This window comes from Oncorhynchus gorbuscha, linkage group LG06, assembly GCF_021184085.1.
Source record: "Oncorhynchus gorbuscha isolate QuinsamMale2020 ecotype Even-year linkage group LG06, OgorEven_v1.0, whole genome shotgun sequence".
Classification (NCBI taxonomy): Eukaryota; Metazoa; Chordata; class Actinopteri; order Salmoniformes; family Salmonidae; genus Oncorhynchus; species Oncorhynchus gorbuscha.
In genome coordinates, this window is record NC_060178.1 from 15,982,176 (window position 1) to 16,005,068 (window position 22,893).

The following is a 22,893-nucleotide window of genomic DNA, read 5'->3' on the forward strand; positions in this document are numbered from 1 at the left end:
TTTTCCACATTTTGGTACACTACGGCCTTGTTCTAAAATGTATTAAATTGTTTTTTTCCCTCATCAATCTACACACAATACCCTACAATGACAAAGCAGAAACACATCTTTAGTGCTGCAGAAATGGTTGTCCTGGAAGGTTCTAGCATCTCCACAGAGGAACTCTGGAGCTCTGTCAGTGACCATCTGATTCTTGGTCACCTCCCTGACTTAAAACCATCTCCCCCGATTGCTCAGTTTGGCCGGGAGGCCAGCTCTAGGGTAGTTAGAGCCTTGGTGGTTCCAAGCTTCTTCCATTTAAGAATGGAGGCCACTGTGTTCTTGGCGCCTTCAATACTGCAGACATTTTTTTGATACCCTTCCCCAGAGCTGTACCTCGACACAATCCTGTCTCTGAGCTCTACGGACCTTTGACCTCATGACCTCCTTTGACCTCATGGCTTGGTTTTTGCTGTGACATGCACTGTCAACTGTGGGACCTTTATATAAACTGGTGTGCCTTTCCAAATCTTGTCCAATCAACTTTATTTAGCACAGGTGGATTCCAATTAAATTGTAGAAACATCTCAAGGATGATCAATGGAAACAGGATGCTCCTGTGCTCAATTTTGAGTCTCATAGCAGGATTTGAATAGTTATGTAAATAAGCTATTTCTGTTTATTTTTTAATACACTTGTAAAAATGTCAAAAACCTGTTTTCACTTTCATGTGGTATTGTGTGTAAATTGAGGTTTAAAAAAAAATGCATTTTAGAATAAGGCTGTAACGTAACAAAATATGGAAAAAGGGAAGGGGTCTGAATACTTTCCAAATGCACTGTATGTATGTAGGCTACATTTCTAAATGCCCATAATGGAACAAGAGATGAGATGATGCCAGAGACCCTTGTATATTCCTCTAACAATTGCTTGTTTTCCATTTCTTTGATTAAAAACGAATCCCTCAGTAGGCTACCCTTACCCTACCTACTCTAACGGAAGTGTCTTTCTTATCCTGACCATGCATTAGCCAACTACCATGTCAAATCAAAATAAAATGTCTAATAAAATGTTATTTGTCTCATGCTTCATAGACAACAGGTGTAGACTAACAGTAAAATGCTTACGGGTCCATTTCTAACAGTGCAGTAATAAAGGTGATATGATATCAGATAAATACAAAAATATATATATATTTAAAATCAATAGCAGGTTTTTAAATGGTGTACTCGTGAGACTTACCGTCATGCTTTTCACAATTTACATGGTCCTATAATATTCAAATTACTCAGTCCTATAATGCTCCTCTGAACATATTCAAATTACTCAGTCCTATAATGCTCCTCTGAACATATTCAAATTATTCAGTCCTATAATGCTCCTCTGAACATATTCAAATTATTCAGTCCTATAATGCTCCTCTGAACATATTCAAATTATTCAGTCCTATAATGCTCCTCTGAACATATTCAAATTACTCAGTCCTATAATGCTCCTCTGAACATATTCAAATGACTCAGTCCTAATAATGCTCCTCTGAATGGTACATAGGCCTATATCTTCCTTATTATGAACATGCCTCACACACATTTTAAGGGGGGGGTAGTATACATTTTGTTTAGGACAAATGCATAAAGACATGTATGGCCTTGAAGTCTAGTCATTGAAGCAATTACAACAATGTTGACTGCCAACACTCCAAATATATTACAAAAACTGGATCCATTTTCCTGTTGCTATTATTCATTACTGTAACCTATGCTATTTAATTAACAGTATCAATATATAATGGACTAGGGTGAGAATATTCTGTGCCCCCCAGCCGAATTAGAGTTGATGATAATGCAAACACTGTCAATAACATACACAACTTGAGATAACCACATGCAGTATTAAGCCATCGAACATGTTGATTGGCCTGTGAATGGTCAAGCCCTCATCACACCTACAACTTATTTATTCATCAAAACCCAGCCCTTTCGCGACACAGACAGCTGTTGCATAATTCCCCCTGTGAAAATATCAAAACACCCCTGGACATAAGATTTACAATCTCATTAGGTTTGTTCAAATAGAGTCCTTTGTCTTACTCTGTCTTTCTGAGCATCTTTCTCTTCTATCTTTCCTCTTCTTTCTCCTACTTCCTTTGCATATCAAGATTGTGAAAAGATGGAATTTGTATGCAAATATCATAATGTGGACTGTGGGAGGGAAGGGCCGTGATTTAACTAGTCTAGGATTTGAACTGTATAAAGACCTTCAAGCTGACATTCCAAACCTTTGAATTTATTTTGTACTTCCTTCCTCATTCCCCCCCAGCTCACCTGTGCAATGGCATGTTCCACAAGCACCTGCAGGACCTGTTCATCCCGCTGGTGGTGCGTTACATAGACCTTATGGAGTCCTCCATCGCCCAGTCCATCCACCGCGGCTTCCAGCAGGAAACCTGGCAGTCCGTCAAGTAAGAACCCCCCCCCCCAATGTTGTCATTAGTTGCATTCTGTTGTGCTATTTAAAGCTCAGAGATGTGCTTTACATCAGGAACAGTAGCAAGCCTAGAATACTTCTGTCTGCATTTTTATGTCTAGAGAAAAGTGTGTGTAGTGTAGGTTAGAATACATCCACCGAGGCACAAAACCACATGGAGTCTGGAGCATCAACACTCAGTTGGATCTCTCTGTTGTCTTTTGTCTCTGTCGCATCTTTCTTTGTTGTCGTTTGGTTTGGTTTGCCGTTCATTTCTTTTCAGGACAATAACCAACAACCTACCGAGCGTGCCTCTGCCCAAAGTCAATCTCCCACAGATGCCGAGCTTCTCAGCACCCTCCTGGATGGGCCCGCTGTGTGACAGCACGTGTGTATGGGCTGCCGCAAGACCTAGTGGGGCACTGTGGCATGGACTGTGCTGTGGTTGTCTTGTCATTGTCAAACTTCTCCAATTCAAGAACACTATTTCGCATTCTATTACTTCCCTTTGCCAATGGTATGCCATTAACTATCGAACCAGCTTAAAGCATTTTGTAGAAGTGTGAAACTTGAAATTCTGCCCTCACATTTAAATGTTAATAGTAAGACCAGTATGTCTACTACTACTGAGGCTTTTAACAATTCAGGTGGCCCAGATATTCCTGGGTTTGGTTGCCCCTTTTGATGACCTCAGACTGATACCTTCTTTGGTATCAAGATAAAAGCATGTTTTTGTTGTCTTGTGAGTGTTGTGTTATGTGGTGCAGCATGGCAAATGTTTTGTGACACAGCAGCATCTCTTTTTTGAAATGTATGTTGTGGCTCCTTGATCAGGAATGGCTGTGGCATGTTTTTTGTGCACACATCCAACATATTTCAGGTATTTTTATTGTATATTGGATAGTATCAGAGACACCTGTTTATAACTGTGATGTTACGGTATGCTGGTCAATTCTCAGCTCAGTTAAGCACTGAGTTGTGAAGTATATCATGCCAAATTAATGTTAAATAAGAAATGGGATTCTTATTTCAGCTTGCAAGGAATTAATTTACCGGACATTTTGTAAGTAGGCGTAGCCATTTTGCAGATTTCAGTGAATATAATTTTTCGAAACCTCAATGCTGGTCTTTGGGACTGTTATGAAACTGTTTTGAGCACTTGTCAAGTGACCATTTTCTCCTCAAACCTTTGTCATAAATGAGCAGTCAAGATCCCCCACAAGCAAAATTATTAAGGGCTTTTCACGTATGGAATTCGGTACCCTGGTTCGATTTCCTGAAGCGTTTGTGAGAATTCTACAGACTACGTAGACCTGAAAATAAAAATGTCAGGGTCTGATTAGCACATTCTACATGATGTAAACAATCTAGCTCGTTAACAACAGGCAAAAAAGTTCCACGCGACACTGCCTCATCACAATACAAGTTGACTTCTGAGGGCCCAGTAGAAACAGTGGAGACTCAAACCACCCACCTACCCTTGCCTCACTCAAGAAAAAAAAACTGGCACTTCGTTAGCGAGCACAGACGGGCGTGGGGGATCGTTCCATTCCCCCGGGAGAGGGGACGTTTGGAGAAGCGAGATCCTAATTAGTCATGAGGGGGGATATGAGCGAGCATTTAATTGCAACACGGATTTCGCTCAAATGATTTATTCCCACTTGTGAAGGTAAGTCTTTTAAAGGCGAAGTGAGAAAAGTGAGTGAGTGTGCTTCACCACCGCTCACCCTCTGTCTCTCTCCCTCGCTCGCTCTGGTTCCCTGTACACTTGGATGCTGGTTACAGCCACCGGTTGCCATGTGTTGCGGTGTAGACACCGGAGAGAAGGTGGCGATGGAGACCCATCTGTCTATGTGCTGAGAGTCTCCTTACATTTACATTTACATTTAAGTCATTTAGCAGACGCTCTTATCCAGAGCGACTTACAAATTGGTGCATTCACCTTATGACATCCAGTGGAACAGTCACTTTACAATAGTGCATCCTTAGTAGCAGTCAGTTTGACAGCAGGGTGTGTTCAGTCACTGTAGAACATGTTCAGGAACTGTTGGGTGTGTCTTAAGAACATGTCATATGCAACTCTGACATGTTAAACTGTGATCCATGTAAATTGTCAAACGTGTTCAGTTATTGAGCAGTAATACAAGAAAACATCTGTACTTCACTTAAAACCCTCGAGCACAACACCCCAGACTTTGTAACTCAGTTTTCATTTGTTCATGTTTAACAGACAGAAGTTCCATGAAGCTTGGCAAAGATAATCTTTGGCTTCTTCCCTCCCCAACCCCTAGTAACGGCTCAGCAACCTCAGAGGACCTCTTCTGGAAGTTGGACGCACTCCAGATGTTTGTCCTGGACCTGCACTGGCCCGAGCCAGAGTTTGCCAAACACCTGGAGCAGAGGCTGAAGCTCATGGCCAGCGACATGATGGAGGCTTGCGTCAAAAGGTCAGAGGTCAGGAGGACGTCACCATCTGTGATGGGTTGGGGGTTAAGCATTTACCACTGCATACCTGGTTTATAACTGAGATATTACTGAGGATAATGAGGAAGAGTTTGATGATGTGGTTTTGAACAGTGTTTTCCATAGCCCCTAGGAATTAACCATATCATAACACCTTTCAATTGTCTTTTTATACCCAAAGAACGAAAGCCGCCTTTGACTCCAAGATGCAGAAGGCCAGCAAGGCAACGGACTTCCGGGTGTCGCTGTCCGTGTGCACCATGTTCAACATGCTAATGGACGCCAAGAAGCAGTGCGCCAAACTCTGTGTGCTGGACTCCGGTCAAGAGGTACGACCACACTCAACCTCTATTGTCTGTTCTTTGACCGCACAAACTGATCACAAATTTCCAGTATTGCATGCAAAACCATCACTTACTTGACTAACGTAAATCCAGGATGTTTCGTTATTTAACTAACTAGTGTAGCGAACAATGGATATACTGTAGTTAACAGAATGGTCAGAGCCTCATTCATATGTTTAAACCTACAAGCCTACATGCCCTCAGCAGTTATAAGCAATGATCGCTCTAAGCTCCCCCGGGCCTGCTGTGCGGAAGAAATATCAGCCCACAGAGAGAAGCATGAGATTAAACTTCACTCAACTTTCTAGTTTTCCCTGTTAGTTAACACTATCAACATTTCCCTTTACTGTGGCAATTGTGGTTGAATCAACACAATATTAGACACTTTCAATACAACATACCGAAACAAAGTGAACTATGCAAGATTTAGTATGCAAAACTAACTATGCAAAAGATTTTGAAGGCAGAATGCATTGGAGTAGGATTGTATAGCATTGACTGGCATGACTCAGCCCGTACTCTACACAGACCGGTTCGCATAACCAATCAGTAGGCCTACATGAAAATAGACCATTGCCATATGTGGATCTGTGCCATTCACTTTGAACTGGACTGTGTTTACAGCATGAGCGGTCGTGAGTAGATGCACTTGTTTTGAGATCAAAGCGGGAGCTGCATGTAGCCACGTGTGCACATTTTGTTCATATCCTTTGCTAGTTAATGAGTTTTTTTCACCCCTTTTTTCTCCCCAATTTCGTGGTATCCAATTGGTAGTAGTTAAAGTCTTGTCTCATCGCTGCAACTCCTGTACGGACTCGGGAGAGACGAAGGTCGAGAGCCATGCGTCCTCTGAAACACAACCCAACCAAGCCTCACTGCTTCTAGACACAATGCCCATCCAACCTGGAAGCCAGCCGCACTAATGTGTCGGAGGAAACACCGTACACCTGGCGACCGTGTCAGCGTGCACTGCACCCGGCCCGCCACAGGAGTCGCTAGTGCGCGATGAGACAAGGATAACCCTGCCAGCCAAACCCTCCATAACCCAGACGACACTGGGCCAATTGTGCACCGCCACATGGGCCTCCCGGTTGCGGCCGGCTGCGACAGAGCCTGGGCTTGAACCCATTAGTGAGTTATTAGCCCAGTTATATCCCATTTATTGTCAGCAAATAGGGAGTGTACATTTCTAGACCTCTTTTAAAAGCAAGTCAGTTTAAATACATTTTTTTGTCTTAAAGAGGCAGTGTGGTATTTTGACAGGCTTGAATAAGCTAAGTAGCCAATAGGCAGAGGATAACAATTTGTCTGATTCTGTAATAGTGGTATGGGAATTATAATGCATTTTGTTTTGTAAAGTGGGTTCTTGCATCAAACACAACAACATTTTGGATAAACAGGTTAAAGTCTAGCCCTGCATGTTTTTTTCAAAAGTCTAATCGGATGTAGGCCTACATTGAACACCTCACATTGGCTGCTACTCTAGTCTGAACAGCAATTTCCATGTAAAAATGTTATGGGATGCATTTTCTCCATTTTGTTTATGGTCGGCCACTCTGATAGGCCTACATTATAATCAAATAGCCACAGCAGCCTACTTGGCCACTGTTAAACCTCTAACTTAAAGCGGGTACAGCCTTAGTGTTCAAAGAAAACACCCACTGGAAGTTGCACATAATTTTCACAACATTCAAGTTTGCGCTCAGCAGACCTCAAATTTGCTCTATGCCCCCCCCCCCAAATTGAGGGAACATTAGTGCAATGTACCACCACAACAGTATCAAATGTTGTTCCCTACCTTGCCTGAGTTTCCCTCAAGAGCACAAGAACTAAAGTTTCCTTTGGTCTGTAACAGATTCAGTAATCTTCATATCACCTTGACTGCCTTGCATCCAAAACATTCATTGCAATGGGCACATTTATATAATATATAAATAAATAATAATAAATAATATATGCCATTTAGCAGACGCTTTTATCCAAAGCGACTTACAGTCATGTGTGCAGTGGTAACGTGCAGCAGCTGCTCTAAATCGATGTGAATGAATGAGCTCTCGATCTCTCCATTACAGCATTTCACCCTGCTAAAGGCTAACCCTCCGCTACTCGGCAACTATTTACAGTGTCTCTACAGAGAGCTAAGCTCACTGTCCCCTTAACCTTCAGCTCCATTCTCCTCAAGTCCCTGAGGATGTTGATTCATAGCTGAACAGATGCACTCAGGTTTGTACACTCGGTGTACACTACTGATTCCAATTTAGATTCCAACTCCATGGTCATTATTGCCCTAATTGAATGAATGTATTAATTATGGAGGTGATTATGATATGGCAAGGTGTTGTTTCACCTGTGCTAAATACTGTCCAAGATCATTATCTATACAGTGTCTGAACCATTGATGATTTACGGGTGTGGGATCTTAATTTGACCCATTCCATTACAGGAGTAAAATAATCCTACAGCAGGATAATTTTTTTATTCATAAAATATGTATGTATGTAAGTACAGTGGGGCAAAAGTATTTACTCAGCCACCAATTGTGCAAGTTCTCCCACTTAAAAATATGAGAGAGGCCTGTAATTTTCATCATAGGTACACATCAACTATGACAGACAAAATTTTAAAAAATCCAGAGAATTACATTGTAGGATTTTTAATGATTTTGCAAAATTATGGTGGAAAATATGTATTTGGTCAATAACAAAAGTTTATCTCAATACTTTGTTATATACCCTTTGTTGGCAATGACAGAGGTGAAGACTTACAGAAAACGTTTGACAAGGTTTTCACACACTATTGCTGGTATTTTGGCCCATTCCTCCATGCAGATCTCCTCTAGAGCAGTGATGTTTTGGGGCTGTTGCTAGGCAACACAGACTTTCAACTCCCTCCAAAGATTTTCTATGGGGTTGAGATCTGGAGACTGGCTAGGCCCCTCCAGGACCTTGAAATGCTTCTTACGAAGCCACTCCTTTGTTGCCCGGGCGGTGTGTTTGGGATCATTGTCATGCTGAAAGAGCCAGCCACGTTTCATCTTCAATGCCCTGCTGATGGAAGGAGGTTTTCACTCAAAATCTCACGATACATGGCCCCATTCATTCTTTCCTTTACACGGATCAGTCGTCCTGGTCCCTTTGCAGATAAACAGCCCCAAAGCATGATGTTTCCACCCCCATGCTTCACAGTAGGTATGGTGTTCTTTGGATGCAACTCAGCATTCTTTGTCCTCCAAACACAACAAGTTGAGTTTTTACCAAAAAGTTATATTTTGGTTTCATCTGACCATATGACATTCTCTCAATCTTCTTCTGGATCATCCAAATGCTCTCTAGCAAACTTCAGACGGGCCTGGACATGTACTGGCTTAAGCAGGGGGACACGTCTGGCACTGCAGGATTTGAGTCCCTGGCGGTGTAGTGTGTTACTGATGGTAGGCTTTGTTACTTTGGTCCCAGCTCTCTGCAGGTCATTCACTAGGTCCCCCCGTGTGGTTCTGGGATTTTTGCTCACTATTCTTGTGATCATTTTGACCCCACGGGGTGAGATCTTGCGTGTGAGCCCCATATCGAGGGAGATTATCAGTGGTCTTGTATGTCTTCCATTTCCTAATAATTGCTCCCACAGTTGATTTCTTCAAACCAAGCTGCTTACCTATTGCAGATTCAGTCTTCCCAGCCTGGTGCAGGTCTACAAGTTTGTTTTTGGTGTCCTTTGACAGCTCTTTGGTCTTGGCCATAGTGGAGTTTGGAGTGTGCCTGTTTGTGGTTGTGGACAGGTGTCTTTTATACTGATAACAAGTTCAAACAGGTGCCATTAATACAGGTAACGAGTGGAGGACAGAGGAGCCTCTTAAAGAAGTTGTTACAGGTCTGTGAGAGCCAGAAATCTTGCTTGTTTGTAGCTGAACAAATACTTATTTTCCACCATAATTTGCAAATAAATTCATTAAAAATCCTACAATGTGATTTTCTGGATTTTGTCTGTCATAGTTGAAGTGTACCTATGATGAAAATGACAGGCCTCTCATCTTTTTAAGTGGGAGAAGTTGCACAATTGGTGGCTGACTAAATACTTTTTGCCCCACTATGTATGTATGTATGTATGCATGTATGCATGTATGCATGTATGCATGTATGCATGTATGTATGAATGCATGCATGCATGCATGTATGTATGTTTTTCTAAATGGCCAAAAGTATGTGGACAGACTTTCAAATTTGTGGATTCTGATATTTTAGCCACACTCTTTGCTGACAGGTGTATAAAATCGAGCACACAGCCATGCAAAATCCATAGATAAACATTAGCAGTAGAATGACCTTACTGAAGAGCTTAGTGACTTTCAACATGGCACAGTCATAGGATGCCACCTTTCCAACAAGTCAGTTTGTGAGATTTTTGCCCTGCTCGAGCTGCCCTGGTCAACTGTAAGTGCTGTTATTGTGGAAACGTCTAGGAGCAACAACTGCTCAGCCACGAAGTGGTAGGTTACACAAGCTCACAGAACGGGACTGTTGAGTGCTGAAGCGCGTAGAGTTTTAAAATTGTCTGTCCTCAGTTGCAACTCTCACTACCAAGTTCCAAACAGCCTCTGGAAGCAATGACAGCACAAGAACTGTTCGTCGGGAGATTAATTAAATGGGTTTCCATGGCTGTGCAGCCGCACACAAGCCCAAGATTGGTTGGAGTGATGTAAAGCTCGCCGCAATTGGACTCTGGAACAATGGAAACGAGTTCTCTGGAGTGGTAAATCACACTTCACCATCTGGCAGTCCAGCGGATGAATCTGTTTTTTTGCGGATACCAGGAAAACGCTACCTGCCCCAATGCATAGTTTGGTGGAAAAGGAAAAATAGTTTTTGGGCTATTTTTCATGGTTCGGTCTAGGCCCCTTAGTTCCAGTAAAGGGAAACCTTAATGCTACAGCATACGATCTCTGTAGCGTTAATGCTCTTGTGACTGAATGGAAGCAAGTCCCCGCAGCAATGTTCCAACATCTAGCTTTCCCAGAAAAGTGGAGGCTGTTATCGCAGCAAAGGGGGGACCAACTCCATATTAATGCCAGTGATTTTGGAATGAGATGGTCGACGAGCATACGAGCATACTTTTGGCCATGTAGTGTATGTAGCTTAGCAAATAAACATTGTATTTCTGATCTACTTATGGTATGCAAAATAGGATGTAGCCATTCACCTTGGATAATTAACAAGAAATGTGTTCAATTCTTCTTGTTTCTCGGATTACTGTTTTTTGAAGATTGTTTGCACATTGAAAGCATTATATTTCACAGTAAAATTATTTTGAGGATATTCTTTTTTCATTGCCTTTTGTTAGGATGTTGCGAAACTCCTCAAGGTAAAGATATATACATTATTCTGCTTTTATTATTTTAATAGGAAATCATTTATTTTTTCAAATTATGCCTTTGTGATGTTCTAAGTGCTTTTAAGACACAGTGCTGTTGTTTTTAACCGGTCTGCCTCGGGACACTAGTGTGTCTTGAGGGACTCATAAGTGTGCTGTGAAACTTTTTCCTAATCTTTATATTTTTTGGATACATTCACTTATAAACATGACCTGTGGGATGAACATGGAATATAATTCAGATAATGAATTGATTGGCACATGGTTACAGTGCAGTCAAAGTATTCTGACCCCTTCACTTTTTCCACATTTTGTTACATTATAGCCTTATTCTAAAATTGTAAAATGGTCAGTTAGTGACGCTAGAGGCGTCACTACAGACACCCTGGTTCGAATCCAGGCTGTATCACAACCCGGCCGTGATTGGTAGTCCCATAGGGCGGCACACAATTGGCCCAGCATCGTCCGGGTTTGACCGGTGTAGGCCGTCATTGTAAATAAGAATTTGTTCTTTACTGACTTGCCTAGTTAAATAAAAAATAAGAGCCATCTGGTCACAATAAGTGACCATCAGGTCACTCTGACAGGGCTCCAGAGTTCCTCTGTCGAGATTGGAGAAACATCAAGAAAGACAACCATCTCTGCAGCACTCCACCAATCAGGCCTTCATGGTAAAATGGCCAGACGGAAGCCAATCCTCAGTAAAGAGCACATGACAGCCCGCTTGGAGTTTTCCAAAAGGATTCTCAGACCTTGACAACAAGAACACTTTGGCCTGAATGCCAAGGTTCACGTCTGGAGAAAACCTGGCACCATCCCTACAGTGAAGTGTGGTGGCAGCATCATGCTGTGAGAATGTTTTTCAACGGCTGGGACTGGGAGACTAGTCAGGGTCTAGGAAAGATGAATGGTGCAAAGTACAGAGAGAACCTTAATGAAAACCTGCTCCAGAGAGCTCAGGACCTCAGACTGGAGTGAAGGTTCACCTTCCAACAAGACAACGACCCTAAGCACACAGGCAAGACAATGCAGCAGTAGCTTTGGGACAAGTCTCTGAATGTCCTTGAGTGGCCCAGCCAGAGCCTGGACTTGAACCTGATCAAAAATCTCTGGAGAGACCTGAAAATAGCTCTGCAGCGACGCTCCCCATCCAACCTGACAGAGCTTGAGAGGATCTGCAGAGAAGAATGGAAGAAACTCCCCAAATACAGGTGTGCTACACTTGTTGCGTCGTACCCAAGAAGACCCTGGGCTGTAATTGCTGCCAAAGGTGCTTCAAAAAAGTACTGGGTAAACAGTCTGAATACTTATGTAAATGTTTTTTTTTGACATTTGCAAAAATGTCTAAAAGCCTGTTTTTGCTTTGTCATTATGTGGTATTATGTGTAGATTGATGAGGGAAAAACAACAATTTAATCAATTTTAATCCAAAATGAATTTGGTCAATTTCAAAATAACGCTGTAACGTAACAACATTTGGAAAAAGTGAAGGGGTCTGAATACTTTCCGAATGCACTCTACATCTGTATCGTTGTTTCAAGTCCGGTGAGCTGGAGCTGCTCTTACTTTTGTGTCATTTGAGGGGAGAGCATCACTAGCAAAGTAATTTGTGTAATTGTGACTGACCTCCTTGATTCGGTCTTACCTTTTTTACATTGGATAAAAGCAGAGACATAGAGCTACAAAATGGTATATCATACACTGCATTTTTGGAACAATGGATAAGTAATTCTGCTTTGAAATTTGCTAAATATGGAACCATACTTTTGAGAAAATGGCCTTTAAATATTTTCGTACCTACTGGAGAGCTCCTCTTTGTCTACACTCATTCAGCATCATTCACATCCTTTTAAGCTTTAGCCCCACCCATCTCTTTAAGGGTTGATCCAAGCGTTCTGTCCTAACAACAACAGTCAAGCTCCCAAGCTAACGTTGGCTAGCTTGCTAGCAACTTCCAGACACAAATGAAAGAACAACAAACTGACCATTTTACTCACCCTAGCAGAGCTGGTTAGGCTGTTTTTATGTAATCCAGAGTGTTGGTGACTGCAACTGTGCTGCTGGCAACAATTTAACCTTAACTGACACCGGCCATATTCAACAGGTGTTGAGCGTTCATAAATTTGTCAGTTATTCTGCGCTCTGGCACACTCAGATGAGAGTGCTCTGAAGGTGGAGTAGATAGCAGAGCGAATTTACCAGCTATGTCTATCAACAGTCGTCACAGTGACATTCTATTGAAATGGTTACTTGCATAGTGTAGTCTTTTAAGACATGTATCTAGCTAGGTAAACAATGAACCATAATCCCATCTCATGAGGTTACTACCCTGCATGAATCTGCAGGTAGCTAACCATCCAAGTTCAATGTTAGCTAGCTAACATTAGGCTATATCTAGCAAAGCAAATGGTTCTGAGATACGAATAATAACAGCAAGCCTGCCAGCTAACGTTAGCTAGCTAGCTAACAGTACACTTTAACTTGAAATGAAAATTACTTTCTGTCAAAATTAGAAACGCGTAACATCTGAAAATGTAGCTAGCTAGACTATCTTACCCATATACATCATGGATGCCATGGTTGCCCTTAGTTGGTAGAGTGTTTTCTCCATCTCCTTAGCTATCATACTCTAATGCCACTGATTTCAATTCTCGGTCCTTCAGAAAGTGGAGATCAACACTTACGCAGTTCTACTACGCTATACATTTTTTTTTACGCCGCGATAGACAGGATTACCTATACATGCTGACCAGCTCAAATAGACAGAATCATGCTATATGGCAGACCAATCCGAACTCATCTCTTGGTATGTCCTTTCCACTCATTATCTCAGCCTATCATGGATAGCGGGAAGGTTGTGCACTTTTTCTGTGGCTAAACCAACTAGGCTCATAATTTAACCATTTTAATTGTATTTACCGATTGCACTCAAGTCTGTTATTAAGGGACATGAAAGTTCACATTTCAGAAGGCATTTCTGCCAAAAAAACGCATTTTAATTCAAAAAGATACGTTTACAGTAGTAGTAAACGTAGTGATCCGCCTCGTTCCTGAAACGAGTCACAATTTGACTTTGCATGTGAGAACCATTAGCACAGGCAAGTCTGATTGGGCTTTGCAGTATAACAGCTTCTGCTATAGAACAAACGGAGCATGGCTTTGTCTGTGGTTTACGATGCAAAAAAATGCTCTCTAGACCTTTACACTTAAAAATAAAAACCTGTACCCATTGGAGAATGACTGCCCCCTCTTATTGACGCCACGGAAGTTCAAGGCCGACAGCGTTATCTCAGGCGTTGTTTGCAGAAAATAGGATCCCCAATTTAGTGAATGTAAAAATGGCGCTTTTCGTGGTGAATCTTTGTGGAACAAATAAATAAATTAAAAGACAATCATGGCACCAATAATTGCTTCAAATACTCCAGATGTATGTTCTTGAACCGATCATTTTTAAATCGCACACAGAAGAACTGAAAGGATAATTGAGTTGCTAATGGCAGCCTGCAGTACCCCGGTCAGCCTTCAACTTGAGTTATTCAATGAGAGGGGGCAACATTGAGCTAGCCTGAAACATCACTTCCTGGAGTAGTTCACATTGTGCATGCACTATTGAGTCTTCACATTGGAATGAATGGTGTCAAGGGATCGATGGCTTTGTCCATTCATATACAGTCATTGATTTTACCGGAGCTACATTTATTTTTATTTTTAATATACACTATTTAATCTACAACATCTCTGTCAGAAAAGAATTATGATTTCCAGTTTGGTTCAGATGAGATGGAGGTCATTGCCACTAAATCAACTGTTAGTAAAAGAATGTGTTCCGCAGAATTTTTTTTTATCCAGTCAATGTGTGCCATGGTTCAAAAAAGGTTGGGAACCACTGTGTTAATGGACATCTTCACTGCAAATTGCATACTTATCAATCCTTTTTCCACTTTCTACAGAAATGTATGTTAATAGTTAAAATTGACATGTATATGAATCTCAAACAATGTAGTTATACCTGACTCAGATGAAGTATTCGGCCATAAATAACTTTCAATGGCGGTTCTCCATTTAGCATTATTTTCAGTTCGGTAGTAAATTAAGCTTAATCCAGGTTCGGCAAACCAGCCCATTATGTACAGTACCAGTCAAATGTTTGGACACACATACTCATTCAAGGGTTTTCCTTTATTTTTACTATTTTCTACATTGTACAATAATAGTGAAGACATCAAAACTATGAAATAACACATATGTAGTAAATGAAAAAGTGTTAAACAAATCTAAATATATTTTATATTCAATGTAGCCACCCTTTGCCGAGATGACAGCTTTGCGCACTCTTGGCATTCTCTCAACCAGCTTCACCTGGAATGCTTTTCCAACAGTCTTGAAGGAGTTCCCACATATGCTGAGCTCTTGTTGGCTGCTTTTCCTTCCCTCTGCGTTCCAACTCATCCCAAATCAGATGGGATGGTGTATCGCTGCAGAATGCTGTGGTAGACATGCTTGTTAAGTGTGCCTTGAATTCTAAATGAATCACAGATGGCATCACCAGCAAAGCACCATCACACCACCTCATCCATGCTTCACAGTGGAAATCACACATGCAGAGATCATCCGTTCACCTATTCTGCGTCTCACAAAGACACGACGGGTTGGAACCAAAAATCTCACATTTGGACTCATCAGACCAAAGGACATGTTTCTAGTCGTCTAGTGTCCATTGCTCATGCTTCTTGGCCCAAGCAAGTATCTTCTTATTGATGTCCTTTAGTAGTTGTTTATTTGCAGCAATTGGACCATGAAGGCCTGGTTCACGCAGTCTCCTCTGAACAGATGGTATTGAGATGTGTCTGTTAGTTGAACTCTGAAGTGTTTATTTGGGCTGCAATCTGAGGTTGAGTTAACTCTAAATAACTTATCCTCTGCAGCAGAGGTAACTCTGGGTCTTCCCTTCCTGTGGCGGTCCTCATGAGAGCCACTTACATCTTAGCGCTTGATGGTTTTTGAGACTGCACTTGAAGAAACTTTCAAAGTTCTTGAAATGTTCCGCATTTGACTGTCCTTCATGTCTTAAAGTAATGATGGACTGTCGTTTCTCTTTGCTTATTTGAAAATGTTTAGTTACTACATGATTCCATATGTGTTATTTCATAGTTTTTATGTCTTCACTGTTATTCTGCAAAGTAGAAAATAGTAAAAATAAAGAAAAACCCTTGAATGAGTAGATGTGTCCAAACTTTTGACTGGTACTTTATATGCAGAGATATTAAAAATTTCCTGGTGGTGTTAAATTGTTTTATTTTGTATCATACACGCATACTGCATTTTGATTAATGAAATGAAATGATTGTGTGCAAGCTGTTTACTGTAATCATCTAATGCTATTGAATTTCAGTTGATGATTTTGCTTGTTTCTTTCTTTCATTTCCTTGGTTTCATTTTCATACATCCTGCACGTCATTGTTTGAATCCAAGATTGACAAACAATGGGTAAGTGTTTTTCATTCCTTTGTAGAATCTTAAACCACCTTCAGCTTTCTTAGTTAGTCCCCTCCTTGTCACGCTCACACCTACTGAAAACATTTGCATTTTAGTCAATTAGCAGAAGCTCTTATCCAGAGCGACTTACAGGAGCGATTAGGGGTAAATGCCTTGTTCAAGGGCACATCGGCAGATTTAATCACCTAGTCATCTTGGGGATTCGACTGGCTCGACGCTCTTAACCACTAGGCTACCTACCGCTACAGATCTTTTTATTATATTCGTTTTTTTAATGGAATGGAACAATGGTGGAACAGAGCACATTCATATATGCAAACAAATGTAACTTCCCCTGGTCCTTGTCTCAAAGGGACCTCCATTTGAACTAAATCCAAACACTATGTTTCACATTCACCAGAGAATGTCTTTGTGCATAGCGGTCTATGCCAGAGTGCTCGCTTCTGATCGACACAAAAGAGATCCTGGCATTTCAGATGTTTGTGCGCTGAATGGCGTCTGCCATTGCCAGCTCATCATACTTCCTATTCAAACTGCTGAATGGAGAAGTCGTCTAAACTTTTAGGGGATCAGAAATGAATTTTTTCTCAAAGTACAGGCTGGCTGAGGTAGGAGACTTCAATAGAACGGAGGAATGTCCCCCTTTGTGATTTTTCCACTTCATAGATAGCTCTGCCCCGAAATCATTCCCCAGCGAATGCTTAATCGAATATCTTCATCAAAAGCGTCTCTGCAAATTGCGACTGTCTTGCTGTATACCAATATATCACCAGGATCATCATGTCTAAAGAAATGATCAGTTAACTATGTTGTTGTTATTGTCATTTGAATGGGAAGCTTACATTTGGAAATGCCAGTTGCACCTTAGAATAAAACAACTCGGGCTCTTAACAGTTAGTCTTAACAAAAATAAATTGTTATTTTGCATGTGGTGCATAGATTTTAAAAGACCTCGCTTTTTTAATATTCTCTAATGTGAAGAAGGACCTCACAATTCGGCCGCCTCTGTAAAATAAAAAGCAAACACAGCAGTGTTATTTGAGGTAAAAAAAAACATAAAGTCCTTAAGATTCGCTTTAAATTCTGTTTATGAAAGAAGCTGCCATTTGGTGGGATGAAGAAAAAGGTGAAAAGAAAACGAGGGCTGCCGATGGTGACCTCCATGCACCCTCAATTTGTCACCGATCTGCAGGCTTTGTTGATTGAAATTTTTAATTTGGGTGTTCTTTAGACGCGTCATGAAAGGGCATTGTCGCCAAGAGATGAACTCCCTGGCTGCCGTGCGAGCGTCGAAGGCAGCCATTCAACGCCGCAAATGGAGGCTCTCCCGCCCTCTTCTATCCCCCATCTCACTCTTCTCTCTCTCTCTCTCACTCCTTTCTATCCCTCCCTCTTTTTGGCTGTGACGTGTTTTTTTGGGGAGGGTAAAAAATACTCATGAATATAGGGGTTATGAGACATGAAATGGCGGATTAATTGAATCTAGTGTGAGCCTTTGGTCTCCGCAGCTGGACCGGTGCTTTAGAGGAACACAAGGCTGCTCTAATTGTGGGGAAGCACAAAAAGTATCCTTCGAATTCCTTTGCCTTCCAATGAGAGCGGGAATGCCATTCAGCCACATAATGGCCCTATTAGCTGCTTAACTCACCGGTGCTACATGGGAAGATTTTCTCTGCTGAATGTTTTGGGTAGGGAGTCAGGGTAGAGAGAGAGTGTGTGCGTGCGTGTGTGTTCGTGCATGCCAAAATGAAGGAATCATTTTTACCTTATCTCCCTCATCATAGATCTTAAAACTGTTTGTCTCCCTATCCCCTCCTCAGCAACAGTACCATTCGAAAATCGATGTCCTGATCGATGATGCGTTTAAAGACATGATTTCCTCCATGGTCACAAAGGTATGTTACTGCACATCCTCCACAGACCCAATGACTACATCCTGCATAGTGTTGCAAAGCTACCAGTCATTTACCAAATTACTGGAATCTTCAGTCATTTTGTAGTATAAGCTGAAAATCTATGGCAATCTATCTTAACTGTTGGTAATTTAAACTTGAATAGCATTAGTATATATTTGTTTTATATAGTATTCATTTATCATATTTGTGTCCATATTGTCCATGAGTTTCTAGTAGATATGGTTCAATAGAAAATAGCCTAATTAATGAGAAGAAAAAAAACATCTAATCAACAATTGCGTTATTTTCAATTAACTCTTCAAAAATGTACTTTTTTCACAAATGCCACCAGTTTGGCATTAAAACATGAACATATTGACATAGTAATATAAATAAAGGTTTGTACAGAAAATAAGAAAAAATAATATATATATATATATTTAAAGTATATTTCATGCTGAAACCCTCATATTAAACACCGAGGGCAAGAGGTTATTACAGACATCTGTGATTCTCTGAAGTATCTAAAAGGGCCACTAGATGTATTGTGATAGATTTCATAAAATCATTGAAAGATACCAAAATAGATACCTAGTAGTTTACTGGTTTCCAGTAATATACCGTCCCTTTGCAACCCTAATCCTGCATATAGATACTGTATATTTCAGCCCTTCTCCACCTCAAATCCAATGCCGATTTTATTAAGAAACACTTTCTTAGTTCTATTTTACTAAGGTGTTAATTGTCCTCATATTCTATGAAAAATATGATTAGAATATGTTATAACCAAAAGAAGAGCGGAAAGCATACACTAAAAAATGTGAAGAGAAGATCGTCATTCAGGCAGTACATTCATTACCCCTCCCCCACATTTTTACAAATGGCAACTAACATGTCTGATTTTCTTGTTTCCCCTGGCAGTTTGCTGGAGTTTTAGACGGTGTTCTGTCCAAACTCTCCAGATATGACGAAGGGACATTCTTTTCTTCTATCCTGTCTTTCACGGTAAGCTTTTCTGTTCCACTCCAGAGAATGAGGACCCTTTGCGTTCAGTCCTTAGAAAAGCAACATGTCATTTGTTGTAACCGAATCTGCTCAGTTGAACTTTTTTTGTATCTTTCCTTTGCCCCAAAGGTGAAAGCAGCTGCCAAGTATGTGGATGTGCCTGTGAGTATTATTTCTCCTTCATTTCTAACAATGTCTTACTTGCTCATATGAACATGTTTGTTTGCACACACAGATATTTCTGTCTCAAAAAGAAAAGCTTTCTGAGGAAAGCTGACATTGAGCAAAGATCATATTTGTTAGATGTTTATCACCAGACTCTGATGTTAAATGTGGGTGAAATATTTTAACATTTTCCCTTGAAGCACCGTTGTGTCAGAGTAGTTGAGGTTGTGATGGCGTGCAGGACTAATTATTGGCACTGTTGGCTAATGAAAACGTTTTTTGAGCGATTTGCCAAGGTGTCGGTCATGGGCGGTCACTACATGCCGCATCAACACTATTGAGCGACAGCACCATGGCAGGAAGCAGGAGCTCAATCAGCTGACAGAAAGATGGCAAATACAGCGATGAGCAAGCCCTCTAATTACCCAAAGAGAGACGTATTGACACGTCCTGAATTACGGGGGGCCCAGGGGGGATCTCAGACCCCCTAAATGCAACAAAGTCAAACTTTGTGAGGGGGTGACTTGAAATAATGCTAATTTAATAATGATCCTAGTTGTTTAAAATGCCATTTGTACTGAGTGGTAAATATTTTCTGTGTGTGGCTGCACTTGTCATCCCGGGACAGTCTCGTATCTAAGCCCCTTTTCAGGTGTCCCAGCTTTTCTTACTACAAAAAAGCTAAAAGTGTAGACCCAATGACAATTACAGAATGTCATTACACTTTTTAGTGTTTTGTAACAGATGTCTCTTTCCATTCATCCAATGGCGCAAGTGCACAGTACACTGTTTGGGCGCTGGAATTATTCAGTCATTTTAAAATGTCACGGTATAATTCGCACTCGGCAGGGTAGCCTAGTGGTTAGACTAGTAACCGAAAGGTTGCAAGTTCGAATCCCCGAGCTGACAAGGTACAAAATCTGTCATTCTGCCCCTGAACAGGCAGTTAACCCACTTTTCCTAGGCCGTCATTGAAAATAAGAATTTGTTCAGAACTGATTGCCTAGTAAAATAAAGGTCAAATTAAAATAAAATAAACTCTGGACAGGCACATTCCGCCGACTCTCCATTGGTCAGGGTTTGCAAGGCTAAGTCTCTGAATCACCAAATATGAAAGCAGGGTCAGGGTGTCATTACTTGGTCGGTTAGGACACTTCATTGTGACATACTCTTGTTCTTAAGCCATCAAAAGATTTGCCCTGGTGATCTAGTGGTAAGGGTTCAGTCCACTCACCAGTAGGCAGACCTCCATTTCTGGTTAGGGAGGCCTGTTTTGATCCACAAATCCAACTTTTAACCCAAAGCAAGAGGTGGTTTCACTCTATCGTAACCAAGCGCACTCTGACACCCTTTTCAGCATCCATGAGTAGGACTGTTGATAAAGCCAGCCAAGCCTTTGTCCTTCTCTTCAAACCTCCCCCTCCCGCCTGTCCTTGACTCAGCGAATCCCACGTGTCCCATTGACACTGGTTCCCAGAGCTCTGAGCCTGCCAAATCTGCTCTCCTCCTCCTCCCTTCACCTGAAATTATAATGTAACCACCTTGCGCTTTTGTGTGGAGGGAACCGAAAGCTGTTAAGCCCCTCTTACAGGTGAGCTAAAGAGATGGGTGAGTGGAGGAGGGTTGTGTCACTGGGGCATTTAGCAGAAAACTCTTTTGGGTCCTTGTCACGAAAGGTTAAGATCCCTCCCCCCCACACACACACACACACACACACACACACACACACACACACACACACACACACACACACACACACACACACACACACACACACACACACACACACACACACACACACACACACACACACACACACACACACACACACACACACACACACACACACACACACACACACACACACACACACACACACACACACACACACACACACACACAACTAGCTGCACCTGGGGGAAACAGATCCGGGGCAGGAAACCAGACTGGCAGCAGTGTATAATTAGCAGCAATCCCTCTCTCTCTCGCTCTTCCTTTCTCTATGTCCACAGCTTTCAGTGCTTATCCTCCTCAGGTTAACCAGTCATTGCTGCCCCACACCACCTACACCACCACCACTACGCCACCACCACTACGCCACCACCACTACGCCACTATACCACCGCCACTATACCACCACCACTATACCACCACCACCACCACTATACCACCACCACCACTATACCACCACCACCACCACTATACCACCACCACTATACCACCACCACTATACCACCACCACTATACCACCACCACTATACCACCACCACTATACCACCACTATACCACCACTATACCACCACCACTACACCACCACCACCACCACTACACCACCACCACATTTCTACATTTTAGTAATTTAGTAGACGCTCTTATCCAGAGCGCCTTACAGTTATTGCATTCATCTTAAGATAGCTAGGTGAGACAACCACATATCACAGTCAAAGCAAGTACATTTTTCCTCAAAGTAGTTATCAGTAGAGTCAACTCCACCACCACCTCTGGCAATTCCACCATCAACTCCACCACCACACACACCTTTTTTCCATCTGCCTCCTTTTGACATGATTTGATTTCACACTAGATTGTTGACAGTCTGGAATAGCCTCTGTGTGTGGTTGTGTGTCTAGCATGTTTGGCTACAAGTCAAGTACAGAACTGAGGCTCATTCTTTGAAAGAGGGCAGAGCGCGACAGAGGGCGGCCCGTGTGTATTCTGTTTTGGCCCCAATCTAGAGTGTAGTTATGTTGGAACCTGGTCCATGCCACAGTCTCTTTCTCCATCTCCTCCTCCATCTCTTTCTTTATCGTTCTCTATGCCTCCATCTCTTTATCTATGCCTTCATCTATTTCTCCATCTCTTTCTCTATGCCTTCCTCTCTTTCTCCATCTCGTTCTCTATGCCTTCCTCTCTTTCTCCATCTCGTTCTCTATGCCTTACTCTCTTTCTCCATCTCGTTCTCTATGCCTTCCTCTCTTTCTCCATCTCTTTCTCTATGCCTTCATCTATTTCTCCATCTCTTTCTCTATGCCTTCCTCTCTTTCTCCATCTCTTTCTCTATGCCTTCCTCTCTTTCTCCATCTCGTTCTCTATGCCTTACTCTCTTTCTCCATCTCGTTCTCTATGCCTTCCTCTCTTTCTCCATCTCGTTCTCTATGCCTTCATCTCTTTCTCCATGCCTTCCTCTCTTTCTCCATCTCTTTCTCTATGCCTTCCTCTCTTTCTCCATCTCTTTCTCTATGCCTTCCTCTATTTCTCCATCTCTTTCTCTATGCCTTCATCTATTTCTCCATCTCTTTCTCTATGCCTTCCTCTCTTTCTCTATGCCTTCCTCTCTTTCTCCATCTCGTTCTCTATGCCTTCATCTATTTCTCCATCTCTTTCTCTATGCCTTCCTCTCTTTCTCTATGCCTTCCTCTCTTTCTCCATCTATTTCTCTATGCCTTCATCTATTTCTCCATCTCTTTCTCTATGCCTTCCTCTCTTTCTCTATGCCTTCCTCTCTTTCTCCATCTCGTTCTCTATGCCTTCCTCTCTTTCTCCATCTCTTTCTCTATGCCTTCATCTATTTCTCCATCTCTTTCTCCATGCCTCCATCTCTTTGCCTTGACTTGCCTAGTTAAGTAAAGGTTAAAAAAATGTAAACCTTTAAAAAAGACACTAAAAGTCTACAGACAGTAGGCAGAATAGGTCACAGTTATGTAAACTTAGGGCAC

At 41.7% G+C, this 22,893-nt stretch overlaps 1 protein-coding gene across 7 annotated transcripts in view; it reads left to right on the plus strand.

Annotated features, from left to right (window-relative positions):
• Window positions 1-22,893, plus strand: part of cadps2 (Ca++-dependent secretion activator 2) — a 325,603-nt gene that overhangs the window by 260,558 nt on the left and 42,152 nt on the right. For 5 of the 7 annotated variants that reach the window (XM_046352457.1, XM_046352453.1, XM_046352452.1 and 2 more), the window contains 8 exons: window positions 2,299-2,440; window positions 2,729-2,833; window positions 4,737-4,892; window positions 5,090-5,237; window positions 16,089-16,103; window positions 17,933-18,007; window positions 18,929-19,012; window positions 19,142-19,174. In XM_046352457.1, the coding sequence (XP_046208413.1) occupies window positions 2,299-2,440; window positions 2,729-2,833; window positions 4,737-4,892; window positions 5,090-5,237; window positions 16,089-16,103; window positions 17,933-18,007; window positions 18,929-19,012; window positions 19,142-19,174 (758 nt within the window). The remainder of the gene's footprint in view (window positions 1-2,298; window positions 2,441-2,728; window positions 2,834-4,736; window positions 4,893-5,089; window positions 5,238-16,088; window positions 16,104-17,932; window positions 18,008-18,928; window positions 19,013-19,141; window positions 19,175-22,893) is intronic. The other 2 variants (XM_046352456.1, XM_046352458.1) reach the window with 1 other exon arrangement.